The sequence below is a fragment of the Hemitrygon akajei genome, chromosome 3 (genome assembly GCF_048418815.1).
Source record: "Hemitrygon akajei chromosome 3, sHemAka1.3, whole genome shotgun sequence".
Classification (NCBI taxonomy): domain Eukaryota; kingdom Metazoa; phylum Chordata; class Chondrichthyes; order Myliobatiformes; family Dasyatidae; genus Hemitrygon; species Hemitrygon akajei.
The window spans coordinates 46,791,213-46,807,728 of NC_133126.1; the positions used below are offsets into that span (position 1 = coordinate 46,791,213).

At 40.5% G+C, this 16,516-nt stretch overlaps 1 protein-coding gene across 1 annotated transcript in view; it reads right to left on the reverse strand.

Moving 5' to 3' along the window:
• Positions 1 to 13,275, reverse strand: part of LOC140724532 (kinesin-like protein KIF28) — a 101,477-nt gene extending 88,202 nt beyond the window's left edge. Inside the window, exons 1-3 of the mRNA XM_073038976.1 lie at positions 13,165 to 13,275; positions 9,021 to 9,242; positions 5,935 to 6,126 (exon numbers count right to left, since the gene is read on the reverse strand). Of these exons, the coding sequence (XP_072895077.1) occupies positions 5,935 to 6,126; positions 9,021 to 9,242; positions 13,165 to 13,275 (525 nt within the window). The remainder of the gene's footprint in view (positions 1 to 5,934; positions 6,127 to 9,020; positions 9,243 to 13,164) is intronic.
• Between the last annotated feature and the right edge of the window lie 3,241 nt (positions 13,276 to 16,516).

Below are 16,516 nucleotides of genomic sequence, written 5' to 3' on the forward strand. Positions count from 1 at the left end.
CCTCGCCAGGGAAAGATCTGATATGCAATGTTATGCTAAAAAATCTAGGAGAAGGAGTGCTCTTGAAGTTGTTGCATCTTTACAACAGAGTGTGGGAGGAGGGAAGATTAGCAAGTGCATGGAAAGAAGCAGTAGTAATTCCAATAACGAAACCTGCCAAGGATCTGTCAAAGCCTACTAGCTACAGGCCAATGTCATTAACATCAAATATATGCAAGATAATGGAAAGGATGATAACAGAAAGGTTATCATATGAGCTTGAGAAGAGAGGAATGCTGGCAAGTTATCAGAGTGATTTTAGGAAGGAAAGGAATTCCATGGACTCAGTGATAAGGTTAGAGACTGAAATAAGAAAGGCCCAGGCAAATAAAGAGTCAGTAGTTGCAGTGTTTTTTGACATAGAAAAGGTCTATGACATGATGTGTAAGGAAGGATTGTTAATTAATATGCACAAGATGGGGGTTGGTGGGAGAGTTTTTAATTGGATAAAAGATTTACATAGATTTACATACATAGCCGACCACTCTGATCTTCAAGAGGACCAATCTTACCCCTTACTAACCTTTTGCTCTTAGTATACCTGTAGAAGCTCTTTGGATTATCCTTCATCTTGACTGCCAAAGCTACCTCATGTCTTCTTTTAGCCCTCCTGATTTCTTTCTTAAGTATTTTTTTGCACTTTTTATACTCCTCAAGTACCTTATTTGCTCCGTTTCCTATTCATGTCATACATCTCTTTCTTCTTCTTTATCAGAGTTCCAATATCCCTAGAGAACCAAGGTTCCTTATTCTTAATCACTTTGCCTTTAATCCTGACAGGAACATACAAACTCTGCACTCTCAAAGTTTCTCCTTTGTAGGCCTCCCACTTACCAATGACATCCTTGCCAGAGAACAACCTGTCCCAATCCACGCTTTTTAGATCCTTTCTCATTTCTTCAAATTTGGCCTTTTTCCAGTTTGGAACCTCAACCCAAGGACCAGATCTAACTTTGTCCATGATCAAGTTGAACAAGGCAGATTTTTTTTGTTGTTGATCCTTATTTTCCTCATTCAGTCTAGACAGGGTGATAGTCAGGGCAGTGGAATGCTCTTCCTGCAAGATTTGGAAAGTCAGAGAATCTCATGGTCTCAGTGATGTCTACCTCTGTGGGAAATGCATCCAGCTATAGATTATGACAGACTGGGTCATGGAACTGTAGATTCTCAGGATCATCTGAGAGCCTCACAGATGAGCATTTTAGATGGTCAAACCTAAAGTCCAGGTTTCAGCTAGATGGGTATCTGCAAGGAGAAATAAGGGTGGTAAGCAGTCAGTACAGGGTTCCTCTGTGACCATTTCCCTCACAAATGGATAAACCTCTTTGGAGCTATATCTACAGTGGTTTGAAAGAGGTGGCTGAAGAGATAGTGGAGGCATTAGTAATGATATTTCAACAATCATTAGATTATGGCATGGTTCCAGAGGACTGGAAAATTGTAAATGTCACTGCACTCTTCTAGAAAGGAGAGAGGCAGAAGAAAGGAAATTAAGGGCCAGTTAGTCTGACCTCAAGTGATTGAGAAGATGTTGCAGTCAATTGTTAAGGATGTAGTTTCAGGGTATTTGGTGGCACGTGATAAAACAAGCCAAAGTCAGCATGGTTTCCTTAAGGGAAAATCTTGCCTGACAGATCTGTTGGGATCTTTGAAGAAATAACAAACAGGGTAGACAAAGGAGAGTCAGTGGATGTTCTTTACTTGGATTTTCAGGAGGCCCTTGAGAAGGTGTTGCACATGAGGCTGCTTAACAAATTAAGAGCCCATGGTATTACAGGAAAGAGACTAGCATAGATAGAGAATTAGCTGACTGGCAGGAAACAGTGGGAATTAGGGAGCCTTTTATGGTTGGCTGATGGTGCCTGGTGCTGTTCAACATTGGTCTGTATAGGGGCCACTTATTTTTACATTATATGTCAATGATAATGACAGAATTAATGACTTTGTTGCAAAGTTTGCAGATGATATGAAGATGGGTGGAGGAGCAAGTCATTTTGAAGAAGTAGAGAGGCCATTGAAGGACAAATTAGGAGACTGGGCAAAGAAGAGGCAAATGGAAAAAATGTTGAAGTGTATGGTCACTTTAGTAGAAGAAACAAAAGTATAGACTATTTTCTAAATGGAGAGAAAATTCAAAAATCTGAACTGCAAAGGGAGTTGGCAGTCCACATGCAAAATTCCCTAAAGGTTAATTTGAAGATTGAGTCAGTGAGGAAGGCAAATGCAATGTCAGCATTCATTTTGAAAGGACTAGAATACAAAAGCAAGGATGTGATGCTGAGACTTTAAAGGCACTGGTGAGGCCTCACTTAGAGTATTGTGAGCAGTTTTGGGCCCCTTATATAAGAAAGGATATGCTAACATTGGAGAGAGTTCAAAGGTTGTTCATGAGAATGATTCTGGGAATGAAAGGGTTACTATGATGTCTGTCCTCATTTGGAACTCAGTAGAAAGACAGGGGATCTCACTGAAGACTTGAAAGGCCTAGATCATATATGTCAAACTCAAGGTCCGCGGGCCAAATCCGGCCCGCGGTGGAATTATCTTTGGCCCGCGAGATAATATCTAATTACTATTAAAGCTGGCCCCAGTAATCGAAGCGCCTATGGCGTATGATATGGCTAATGCTGAGTTTATTCAGGTACCAGGTTTTCATGGTTTTTAGTGTTTATTTGGCAGTCTTGCTCGGCAGTCTTCTTCATAAGAAACGGAATTTGTAAAGTGAAACACTTTGTAGTTATAGCAGAGACTGAGACACATGAGAGCAGGCTGAAAAAACGGAGGCAACGAAAGCTGAGTTCGCACGCGTCCGACTGATCCGGCCCGCATGAAGCTGCATTTTGCTCAATCCGGCCCGTGACCTAAAATGAGTTTGACACCTCTGGCCTAGATAGTGGATGTGGAGAGGGTGTTCCATATGGTGGGGGAGTCTAGAACGAGGGGGCACAATGGAGGATTGCAGAATAGAGGGATGTCTATTTAGAACTGATGAGGAGGAGTTTCTTTGGCCTGAGTGTGGTGAGTTTATGGAATTCAGTACCACAGGCAGCTATGTAGGCCAAGACATTGTATATATTTAAGGCAGAGGTAGACTTGATTAGTCAGGCAATTAAGGTAATAGGGAGAAGGGAGGAAACTGGGGCAAAGAGGGAAATAGATCGGCCATACTGAAATTGTGGAGCAGAATCAATGAGCTCCACTAGACCAGTCTTTGAAACTGACTGGCTCTGAGGCTCGGAAAGAAAGTGAACAGTTAGAAAGGGTGTTTGAGATAGGAGACATGATTGTGGGGCCACAGAAAAGATGCCAGGATGCCAGGGTCAATGATGTCTCTAAGTGGCAGAAAGAAAATTCCAAGAGGAGATGGAACAGCTAGAGGTTGTTGCCCACATTCTGCCTATTTCATTAGTACCAGCAATAGGTGAGGTAATGAGTAGTGAAGTCTTAGATTTTTTTTAATACAAGAAAGGAAGTGCTCCCCTGGATCTTGGGGGAAGCCAGAGAATAAATTGTGGCAGCCCTTGTATGCTTCATCATTAGCAGCTGCTGAAGTTCCAGAATTGATGGGTAGCTAATGGGTACCAAAGACAGGCAGAGTTCCATAGGCTGATGAAGTTATAGAAAGGAACTCTGAGGGACTGTTAACCCTGTTAGTCAGATCCATCATTTGGATAGTTAAGGTCTGATCAGGAGTAGTGCATGGGAGGTCATGTCTAATTAACCTTTACGTTTTTTTGAAGAGATCACGTAAGGTGATAGATAAAGGTTAGACAACAACAATCAGTTGTTTTCTATAATGGGCTTCAGTAAGGCTTTCGGCCAAGTCCAGCTCAGCAGGCTGATCTGGAAGATTAGGTCACGTGGGGTTCGGGGGGACTCAAGATGGAGTCAGAAGTGGTTTGGTAATAGGAAGCAGAGTGTGATCATTGAAGTTTAATTCTCCTCTGGACTAGTGTGACTAGTGCAGTGCCCCAGGGATCAGTATTGGGACCTCTTAAACATTATTTATGTAAACAATTTGGATATGAATGTACATGTCATGATTAACAAATTTGCTGATACTAAATCAGGCAGTCTTGTTGACAGTGAGCAGGTTTAAATGAATTACAGAATGTTTTTGATCATTGGAGAGATGGGCTGAGCGCTGGCAAATGGGTTTCAACTTAAATAGAAAATAGGACTGAAAATCTACAGCACATTACAGGCCCTTCAGCCCACAATGTTGTGCCGACTATGTAACCTATTCTCGAAGCTGCCTAGAATTTCCCTACTGCATAGACTTCTATTTTTCTAAGCTCCATTTATCTATCTAAGAGTCTGTTAAAGGACCCTATTGTATCTGCCTCTACCACCTTTGCTGGCAGTGCATTCCACACCCACCACTCCTTGTGTGGAAATACTTACCTCTGACATCCCCCTTGTAACTTCAAACTATGCCCCCTCTTGTTAGCCATTTCAGCCCTAGGAAAAAGCCTCTGGCTATCCACATGATCAATGCCTCTCATCATCTTATACACCTCTATCAGGTCACCTCACATCCTCCGTCGCTCCTAGAAGAAAAGGCCAAGTTCACTCAACCTATTCTCATAAGGCATGCTCTCCAAGCAACATCCTTGTAAATCTTCTCTGTGCTCTCTCTATAGCATCCACATCCTTCCTGTAATGAGGTGATCAGAACTGAACACAGTAATCCAAGTGGGGTCTAACTAAAGTCTTGTATAGCTATAACATTACCTCACTGCACTTGAACTCAATCCCACGGTTGATGAAGACCATACGCCTTCTTAACAAGGTGATGCATGTGAAGTAATGCTATTTGGTCATTCAAACCAGGGAAGAACTTATACAGTGAATGGCAGGACTGACTGTTGTGGAACAGAGGGACCTGGGAGTACAAGTGCACAGTTCACTGAAAGTGGCCGCACAGATGAAGAAGGGGTTCAGCATGTTGGCCTTCATCAGTCAGGGCACTGAGTTAAGGAGTAGAGACATTGTGTTGCAGTTACAAGCTGCTGGTAAGGCTGCACTTGGAGCATTGTGTACAGTCTTGGTCACCAGTCACAGGAAAGATGGTCCAGAGGAGATTTACCTGGCCTAGAGGGTCTGGGTTATCAGGAGAGGTTAGCTAAGATGGATTTTTAATCCCTGGACCATAGCAGAATGAAGGATGGCCATAGCAGTTTATAAAATCATGACAGGTGTGGGTAAGGTGGATGGGCATAATCTTTCTGCCCCAGAGCTGAAGAGTCCAAAACTAGGAACAAATGCAAGATGAGGAAAGGAGAATTTTTAAGAGATCTGAGAGGCAACTTTACACAGAGGCAATGAGTACATGGAATGAGTTGCCAGAGGTAGTGGTTGAGTGGGTGCAATTGCAACATGAGCTATCCTGATGAGTACATGGAGGAGAAGGTCTTGGAGAGTTACGGGCCAAACATAGGCAACTGGGGCTAGCAGGGAGGGTGCTGAGTCCGCATGATCTGGTTCGGTTACTGAGCTTGTTTCTGTGCTGTGTTTATCACTGAAAAATCCATCTTTATTACATATCCCTTACCACCCCTGCAAGATCCAAACATTTTGGTGGGTTCTGGAATTGTATAATGATCTGAGTGTGTAAGGATGACAGCTTGTCTTCCCTGAAAGACATCTATGAATTAGATTTCATTTTAAACTCAATCCAATAGTATCCCTGAGTAGCTTTAAACATTGAAATTCCAGAATTATTTCATTTCAATTCACATCGATTATGGTAAGAGATATCCAGGACTATGGCTGCTGAGTCATTAACTTAACCAGTATGCTACAGGATTTGTATTGTATTTTATCACTCATAATTATAAAACCAAAAGCCAACAAATGAGATCAAGAGTCTGAACAGATGTTCATCTGACTGACCTGATCGACATATCTGCTGTGGGGCCCATCAGGCAGAAACACACCCTGGTCATCTTCAATGTATCCATCCATCGACCAATAGCAATAGTCAAAGTTAAATGTTCTTTTGTTGCTGAGATCTTTGGGATTGACAATGGTAGTTCTGTTGCCAATCATAGAGATGATGCATTTTCTTCTCGTTGCCTTTTCTCTCTTACAAAATTATATACGTGGAAAGAACAGCCATTCATTTACTTAAATACATTCACTCTGTAAATCTACAGGATGCACAGGATCATGTCAGGAGTAAATCTATTAGGGCCCTAAGCAATACTGATTTGATCAGAAGTTGTACAGTCAGTCCATCTGCTACATCCCATGTTTATCCAGAGTGTTCCAACACTTAGTATTTTTGAGAAAGTTTTCAAATTTCCTCCACCCAATCCTAAACTCATTCGATCTTCCATTAACTTCTCTAACAAGTCTGTGGGAACCATCCATCTTGGTATCAATTCAGATAAATTTCACTCACTAGCCTCCAATCTCTAATGAGATGGAGAAGGTGTTAAGTAATGAGGGGACCAATTCCACTCCAGCACACAGTCATTTTAACACCAATTCTACTTGTTGGTAATCAATCCACTCTATTCCCCTAATTCCTTGTAGAAGTACTTTATCTCTAACACTTTTCTTTAAAGACATGAGGATAATCCACCCCCAACAAAAAATGTGAAGTTCCAGAAGGCCACCTCCTTGTGGGTCCTTGAGGTATTAAATAACCATCATTATTTGTTAATATAGTGACAAAACACCTGAAGGACAAACAGCAAACATTTTCATGTAAAATGGTTCATGCTCACAAAACTCTGTGTTCCATTCTGATTTTAAATTTCAAGTACAACCTTTAAAATAAAACATTTGAACTCTGAATGCTTCTCACTATATACTCTATAGATCTTGTTTGTGGATAATATTGAGATAATATCTTACACTTTGAACAGAGATGCAATTTTCACTAAGTTGTTTATGATGTATTTGTATACACGCTTGCATGATTTCTCTTTTCAGACAATCAGTGAGTCCATAGACATTAGGAATCAATTTCTACCTTTGTGTTGTCAGTGGGGAACCACAGCAATTGGCAACCCATGTCAAATAATTCAAGGCATTACACACAGTTTTTACCATTAGCTCTGATATAGAATGCTCTGGAATTTCCTCCAGACAGGCTTCCCCGCAGGAGGCATAAAATTGGAAACTGACCCCCGTCGTTGCAAGTATCAGGTTAGATCAACAACCTCAATCAAAAAGAGAATGATTGGTTGTTCACCTCATTGCAGTTTATGGGACCTTGCTACGCACAGAAACACAGCTCATTTGTTTCTGTAACGAGACTCACTGAACTTCCAGAAAATCAAGCTCCTCGAGATGTTTTTGAAAGACCTGATTGGGTATTATGCAAATGCAAAGAAATTATCATTCATGTCAATTCTAAACGTGCAGAATGTTAAAGAAATGCTTTTTACGTTTAAATTTAGGAGAAGAAAAGACATTCGCTTTGAGCACTGCATTAAACTAGTCACATCACTTCATCCTTAGTAGCAATATTAGGCAATTGATCTCCCGTACACTTCAGGGCAAAAGTTCAGCTGTACTGTGTTCTCAAACATGATAAGGTTTTTTTCTCCCCATCAAATAGCAAGATTAGACAAAATTCTTTTAACATCTAAAGCAGGCAAAGGAACCATTTCAAAACCGAAACAACCAACTTTCAGGGCCAGTTCTCCTTAGCACCCAATTTTCCAATTTTCCATGCCGGGGGCACCCCAATACTAATTTTGAGTCCGCTAATTGTCCAGGTTGTTGTTCATTGGCTTCAGCTCAGCGTTTTACATAAACATCCCTCATAGGCTGGTGGGTAAAATGTCCCCACTGGAACTCAACACCCTTCTCTGCAAATGGATCTTGGGCTTCCTGACAGAAAGACCCCAGTCAGTCTGATTTAGCCACACCATCTCAAGCGCCATCTTGATGTGTGTTTACTCTGCCAACTCACAACCGTACTACCAGATCCAGCTCAAACCACATCAGGTTCGCTGATGACATAACAGTGGCGGACCTCATCAACAACAATGATGAGTCGCCGTACAAAGAGAAGGTTGAAAGGTTTGCCAAATGGTGTGAGAACAGCCTGAGTTTCAACATGGACAAGACAAAAGAGAGTATTATGGACCTCAGGAAGGCACAGGTCAACCGCTCTCCATTGTACGTCAGTGGCTGTACTGTGGAAAGAGTGAAGAGCACTAAGTTCCTCGGTGTGCTCACATAACGGACATACCCAACAACACCTCCTCATCAGTCAAAAAGGCACATCTACACTTTCTGAGGAGATTAAAGCATGCATGGCTCTCTTTCTCTACTGGAACAACTTTCTACAGGATTACCATCGGGAGTGTCCTGTCTGGCTGTATCACTGTGTAGTACAGAAGCTCTAAGGCAATGGACCATAAGACCCTAGAGAGGATAGTAAAACCTGCTGAGAAAACCACCAGGGTCTCCCTCCCCCTGTTTGTGATATTTACCAGCAACATTGCATATGAAGGTCTCGAAGAATTGTTGAGGACTCCTATCCCACAATCTCTTTGACCTACTACTATCATGAAGGAGATACAGGAGCATCAGGACGAGAACTGCCAGACTGGGTAACAGCTTCTACTCTCAGGCTGTGAGACTAATGGGTACCCTTCCTCCACTAAGGTTTCATCACTGGCTCAGCAAGCTTTTAGTGTTTATTGCTTACCATTTACCTGTACTGCACACTACATACACTTTGAATTGTATTTTAAGTTTTATTAACTTTTTTGTGGTAATATTTTGTTTTATGTGCTGTCTGTAATATACGTTTTGTGGGTGCACCGTGGTCCACAGGAACGTTGTTTTGTTTGGTTGTATATTTGTATAGTCAGGTGTCAATAAACTTAAACTTGATGATAATGACATTACTTTTCAATGTCTGTTAAATCGCTTATCTTAAACATGCAAAAAAGAGTATCACAGTTTTCACAGAAGGAAGTTGGTAACTGAAAGACTGAAATGGATTGTCTTACCTGATTGAAGGGCCTTATGCGGACCGCAACTTTTAAAGTATTTGCTTTAAGCATTACAGAAGTTCTGAAGAGAAGCGATTCCGTTATTAAAACAGTACAGTGATAACAGTCAAGTGAAACTATACCACGAGTGAGTTCACCTGTTTCAGTGACTGAAGTGCACTTGGATTTTGACAGTTGCTTGTTGCGGTTTTCTGTCCGTGGTGGTGTGAGGTTGACAACCTTTGTACAGGAGCAGTCAAGTACATAAGATTCAATATCAAAAACATCCCTGAAAATGAAGGATGCCTAATCAAATCTTGGCACTTACCCCATTGGTAACTATAATAGTGCAACAGAGGGAGAAGTTACTGAATTATTCTGTGAAAGAATATTAATTTTTTATGTTTGTCTATTCATGCTACAAAAACTAAAATGCTTAAAGTCACTGGAATGTGGGAATGGTAGGTTATTTACAGATGATTAGATACAAAAAATAGCTACTTTGGGTTTTACCTTGTATCAAAGTTTTGAATTTTTTATGTAAGCAATTTATTACTGAGTTTCAAGTTTACAAAGTTCATTATTAATTTAATGAAGAGTCTCATACAAATGGTAATTGCAATGAGGTGAGCTTGAATCTACTGCAGGTTTCATATAACATCATGCCTAATGAGAAGAGAAATATACTTATCAAGGTTTGTAAATGCATACAAGAGTTTTTGCTCTATTACGTACAGACTGAATCTCATTTTTACATTAATATAATATCCATTATTCCAATCAATTGTGGTGTATTAACCTCAGTTATCTTCAAAATTTCCCCTTGTTAGTCAACACAATTAAGTTTTCAGCACAAAGGGCTTTGGCAGTGTGTGGTAATAAAATATTCACTGTAATGACCAAATATTTGAAAATCCCTTTCTCCTTGAGCTAGATTCATGCTTGTGTAAAAGAAAATCCCACCAAAGTTCAGGAAAAGTATATAATTTTAAAATGACTAGAGTGACATTGGACACTTGTTTGAAAAAACAGGCAAGCAACAGTTGAAAGTTTGGTAAACAGCTTGGTAGATCACCTGAGAAACACGTCTTTAAAGGGGCACTAATACCATGCTGTTTAGGTATGCTGAACAGAGTTCAAGGTATGTCGTAGAACCCCAGTTGCAGATTTCATAAAGTGAAATATTAACATCTTTTGCCAAACTTTAATCCCTTAGTGTTTGAAAGGTAAACTCTCTCATTGCTTTTTAAGAGGATTTAGAAAGTCACAGAAAAATCTGGCCTACAGTAAACCCCATCTAGTAATGCCTCCTTGCCTCTTCCTGGTTACACCCTCACTATCCACAATTTGGTTGCCTTCTTTCGACTTGCAAAATGAAGTCATTGCAATGTGCCTTCTTGTATCTTAGCTGAAGCTAACTGCAGGTAATATGGCCACACAACTAATAATGCACCTAACAGGTGACCGAATCTGAAATACAAACTCAGTTTCATATTTGAGGAACATTTAAAATGAATGTTTCAAATCGCTCCTTGTTACAACACAGAGTGATTATACTATGTTTTGAAATAAAATATATAATGCAAAAAGTGGGAATGCTGTAACAATGGCTACTCTTCAGAAATATTCTCTGTAGAGTATTTAAAGGCACCGTTTAAAACTGAAGGCAAATACAAGCTCAACTATATAATAAAGATAAAGGTAGCTGACTCTCCTCAGCTACTTTTTTCACACAGAGTCTGCTTACCATTTTTATTGTCATTAAAAACAGCTCATTATCTGGTGGCAATCTTTAAATATACAGATTGGCTTTAAATTGTGTTGCAGAAGCTAGAAACTATTTTAACTGAAATCTTTGCAAAATAAAATCAGTTTGTGGCTTGTTTCACAGGCCACAATGTTACAAGGGAGCAAAAATTGTTGAGTAATTAATTTTTATTGGTGTCTTTGATATTGAAGAAGTGAAGCATTAACATCTACAGCTCTCCAATTTTGGGCATCTTGCAAAGCAGTAAGGCACCCTGTCTCTCCATGAGAACACTTTTAAGTTGAACACTACCAACGTCTGACACTTTGCCCCATCCTCCACAACCAACGCTTGCTTAGACAGTTCAGGCAGAAAATTGCAAAATGACAATTTACAGTACAGAAGGAGCCCTTTCAGCCTACCGTCTGTGCAGGCCCTGTGCATCAGCGGTCTGGTTAACAGCCAGTTGTCTCCCCATTACCAGTTATTCCAACTACTTTGTGAATGTTGAAATTGAATCTGTTTCCTTAACTACCTATTCCAGACTCTAAACTCTTGCCAATGCAAGACAAATATTTCTTTATGTCACTTCCATAGTCACCTCATTCTGTGTTCCCCAACTCTTGACTCTGCCATGAATTGGACAAGTTTCTTTCTATCTACTCTCTGAATACCCTTCATTATATTATACCCATTTTATAAGTTCAAATCTATTGAACAATGTTGGGGAAGTGACCTATTCACATTTACTACTGCACCTGTAGGTCCAAACCAGTCTAAATTTGGCACCTGGTGTGTTGAAAAAGAGAGGAACATTAGCTAACATAAGCGTAAGAAACTCTTCAGCATCCACATTCTCCAAAGTTGAATGCATGTTCCAGGTTATTAGTAAAGTTCCCAAAATAAAACCTCATGATCTTCTTCCCCAATACCATGCAAGGCCTCCTTTCTCAGTCTCCATAGTCAGCCAGCCTCCCTTCTTCCCCACTTTCTCCTGCACAAATCTCCATCCAATCACAGCTCTATTCTCCCGGTCTCCATGGCCTGCCAACAATTTTTCCCTAGTGCCACTACTCTGGCTTACCATTTCCCAACTTGGCCAGTGGTTGGTCTTCCAACTCTGTCGGCTGGAGAAGAGTACTGGGCATTTCAGCATCAAGGTGCAACTGAATTTTTCTATTACAGGGCCAAAATTACCAGTCCTGCATAGCATTAATATCTCTGTTTAGCATCATATAGAATACACTGGAATTTTGATCAAGAAGGTTAAGAATGTTAATACAGCTAGCAACCAGGAAGGTTTATGGTACACTGGTGTTTAAAAAAAAACATTTTTGTACCTGCCAATATGAGTATACTTGTCACTTGAGAAGTGATTTCCTTGCCTGACTGATGTCGAGAATGTCCATTAGACCAATTTTTGTAATTGGCTGAGATGAGAACATACATGTTCAGAATGGTTAGAGAAGATCATATCGAAGGGACTGAGAAAGTAAGTACTAAATGGTTTCTTTGTCTATCTAGAGTCTTGAAATAGGAGCTAATCTTAAGGATAAGTGATCAGCTATTTTGGATGAAGATAAGTTATTCTGTGTACTGAGACTTAAAATCAATCATTTTTGGGGACCTAAGGAAAACAAGAGACTTAGGAACAGTCAGCAGTGCGGTCTGAGGAAAGGGGATTAGTTATAACCTTTGTTACCAGGTTCAGGGGCAATTATTATCCCTCAACCATCAGGCTCCTGAACCAGAGTGGATACTTGCACTGACGCCAACACTCAACTAATTCACACACTATGGACTCACTTTTAAGGACTCTACAACTCATGTTCTCAATATTTATTGCGTATTATTTATTGTTATTGCTTTTCTTTTTCATGTTGCACAATTTGTTGTCTTTTGCACATTGCCTGTCTGTCTGTGCACAGTTTTTCATTGCATCTGTTGTGTTTCTTTGCATATATTGTGAATGCCTGCAAGAAAATGAATCTCAGGGTAGTATATGGTGACATATATCTTCTTTGTTTTTTTAAGATTGTCATAGCTGTGAGTGGTAATGGGGATAAGCTCCCACTATCTATCAAATGCTCCCAATGGCATGTGCCTCAGATAGCTGCTGACAACCAAGTCCAGCCTGGCAGAACTATTTCTACTGACAGGAGAAGAGGCAAAGGTGGGTTTCTGGCACCTTCAAACGTTAAAATCAGCGCTTTGGGCAGATGGAGCTCATCAAGCATGTTTGGCAGGAGAAGGAAGTCTCTGATCGCAAACCTCCACTGCCTTATGCCATACCCATTCATGGGGAAGGCTTCGGGAGTGAACCGGGAGGAAAAATCAGGAGCCGGAGTCTCTAGGGCAGTCCTACGTTGAGTTCAACGCTGACTGACAACTCCTGCGATGCCGCTGGTGCCAAACTGTATCAGTAACTTCCATTCCTTTGAACTCATCAGCTACGTGGAGAGGGGCAGCCTGCTGAATGGGCAACAGCTTGCCCTCCACATCGTACTGCCCTGGCTCGGGTATCATGTAGACAGTTAGGACTCAACATCCATGGCCTCATCTGTACTTTGTTAATAAATTTACTTTGAGCTTTCTGAATAGTGAAATAGACTCAAGAATACTGCCACCTTTGTTTCTTATGTTGAAATGGTGTCTTTTGTTCTGATTTAGGTTGTTCTTCCTGTAACTCACTCATATTTAGCATTGGATGTTAATGATGAAACTGTACCATGTAGATAGGGTGTCAACGAGAGATGAAAGAAGGGAGTAACACATCAGATTTTACTTTACCTTGCTTCACACACCATTATCTACAGCATCTCAGGGCAAGATCTAGAAATACTGTGTTGATGAATTAACCGTCACCGCTGTACCAATTGACAACTCGCGTGGCCTAGACACCTGATACTGCAGCCTGGAATGATGTTACATGATCTGTCACAAACCAACACCGACAATGGGAAAGAGATAAGAAGGTAGGCCCAGAAGAAGCCAGAATGGCATCATGAAGTTGCTCTTTAGCAGCATGGGCCTTGCTGCCAATAAGGCCAAAGTAAGGCAGCAATTTACTCTTGATTGAAAGAGTAAGAGTCATATTTTAATGCTTAGAATTTTTACCAAGTTTTATAAACCAATAACAATTTTTGGTGGTTGGGAGAGCTGGAGAGCCTGTTGCCATGCTGGATGACTCTACGACACTCTTGAATGAACTTCTGCAATGCAGGAAATGCAAACTCTTGGACCAGCACAGAGGATTGGTCACGTGGAATCAATAATCCAATTAGCTACAATAAACGTTCATGGAGTAAAACTTTCCAGGGTGGAGTAAACTTCTAAACTTAACAAGAATCTGTCACTGGAAACGTGAGATGTATATAATTTTATTATATTATGGGGAAACTCAATTGATATTGAAGCAGGAAAGGAATAATGCTATGATACAGCAAGAACCCTCAAGCAAACAGAAAATCAGCTTACAAAATTAGTTACTTTAGACATTCTATTATTTAACTGGGAGATTAATGTCTTATCTTTTATAAAATGTATTTTATTTCAAATAGTCTGAATCAAATGGCATCTCATGTATATTGTATACATTTCTCTGACATTAAATTTGACCTTTGATATTATAAAATAATTTTTTAAAACTTGCCCAGTACAACTCTTATTTTTATACAAGACTTGGGACAGCCATGTGTTTTGATTTCTTCTTTCTACTCTCTACCACACAGTAGGAAGTCAAAAAGTATGAAGCTACAGCAGAATTGCACATCCTATTTTAAACCCAGTAACAACATGCCACATGTTATTCTTTTTAAATATCCTGTCCAATTAATCATTCCTCGTGTTCAGCTATTGAGCCTCTCTCCACTGGCATTGATTTAATGGCCATAATAGATGCTATTAATTTAAATGACAGATGAAAAATTGTCAGATTTAATAATGCTTTATTCATTTTTGTATTCTATTAAAATAAAATACATATAGATATTAAGGCCAGCCAGGTCAACTATTTTGCACTTCACTATGTGTCACATACATTAATCAAAGCCTACAATTAAATGAACATGTTTTCATATACAGTAGATCACAAATTTTCGCTGTGGAACATATCCAAGAGTTCTAAATTATTAATTGTATTATATGTAAACAGTATGAATCCAACTGCATCCATACATTCTCCATCAAAAGTGCCTTCTGCTTTAATTTTGCTTCAGCTGTTAAAATTTCTTGGTTTGGATCAATTCAATTTGAACTATCTACAGCGCCAGCTTGTGGTGACTGGGTCAAATGGCATGGAAAGTTTGACAAGGGCATGAATAATTTTACAGTGTAATGTTTGTCAAACTTATCCAGGGCTAGTACATATTAGAATACAAAATCTTTTAAAAGACTATCAGGTCAAGTAGTGAGGAATCATTTCAACTTGTATCCAGTGTTACTTTGGTAGAAATGACACATGTCCTCCCTTGTTCTGATGCCTCGGGATGCCACAGTAGCAAAGTGGTTAGGACAATGCTTTCGAAAACAGGTGACCCGGGTTCAATTCTCGCCACTGTCTGTAAGGAGCTGCCTGTGACCACACTGAGGATTCCTCAGGTTGCCCTGGTTTCCTCCCACAGTCCACATGACACTTACCTTATCTTCCGGCAAGATAGCAGCCCATGCCAATGCAGTACCCTCTCGGGGGCCATTTTTACTTCATAAAATGTATTTTTTACGACCCTAAGACAATTCTACTCAAAGAACATCGGGTACTGCAGGGCCACTCCATCACTGAGCTGCTCATTCATCAGGTAGCTGGACAGGTGTGGGCGGCAGAGCCGGCTGAGATGTCGACGGTACCAGAGTATCAGTCAGGATATCAGAGTAGCCTGCCAGGATATCAGAGGAGCTGGCCAGGATGTCGGAGGAACTGGTTTGGGTTCAGAGGAGCAGGCCGGGATGCAGACCCTGTTGCTGCCGGCTACTCAGAAGCATCGGAGTTGGTGCAGTATGGCGCAATGGGAGATTGTCTTGGGCATTTCACTTGCAATCGCTTGGACAGTGATAATGTAAGTTGCCACAGGCCTGTTACCCCTATCTGGTGGAGGGACAGTCAACATGGGAGCTGTGTAGCCTCAGTTGTACTGAGAACTAGGCCTTAAGCCTCAGGCTTGTCTGCTGCTGCAGAGCAGCTGAGAAGACACGGAAGATGTGGTTGAGCTGGGCTGAAGCCTGCCCTCTCCTGTCAGTGCTGCCCCCCTGAGTTTGAGCAGTGAAATGACAGGCATCTCAATTGCTGGACGTCGTCGCCCAGTCTTGGACTCTCCATGTTTTATTTTCAAGTGAATATGATTCTTTCGATGATATTTTGAATTATGCTACTCGCTATTTTTGAATGTTTGCTTGCTATATTGAATGTTTTGCACCTTGGCTCCAGAGAAATGCTGTCTCGTTCAGCTGTCTGGTTTGAATGATAATTAAACTTGATTTGCTTTGATTTGAAAGACAGACAGTTTGGTAGGTTAATTGGTCATTGACAATTGTCCCATGATTAGGCTAAGATTGAATCGGGGGATTTCTGGATGATGTGGGTGGAAGGGCCAGAAAAGCCTATTGCATACAGTTTAAATATATTTTTAAAATTCTTTGGGAAGGTGGAAAACATTTCAGATTTCAGATTTCTTTTCAGAATTGTTTCTTTAGTATACGTGAAGCTGAATTAGGGGAGAGAGAAAGCAGAACTAGATTAATGACAAATCAGTCTACAAGTGGTCCCTGGGTT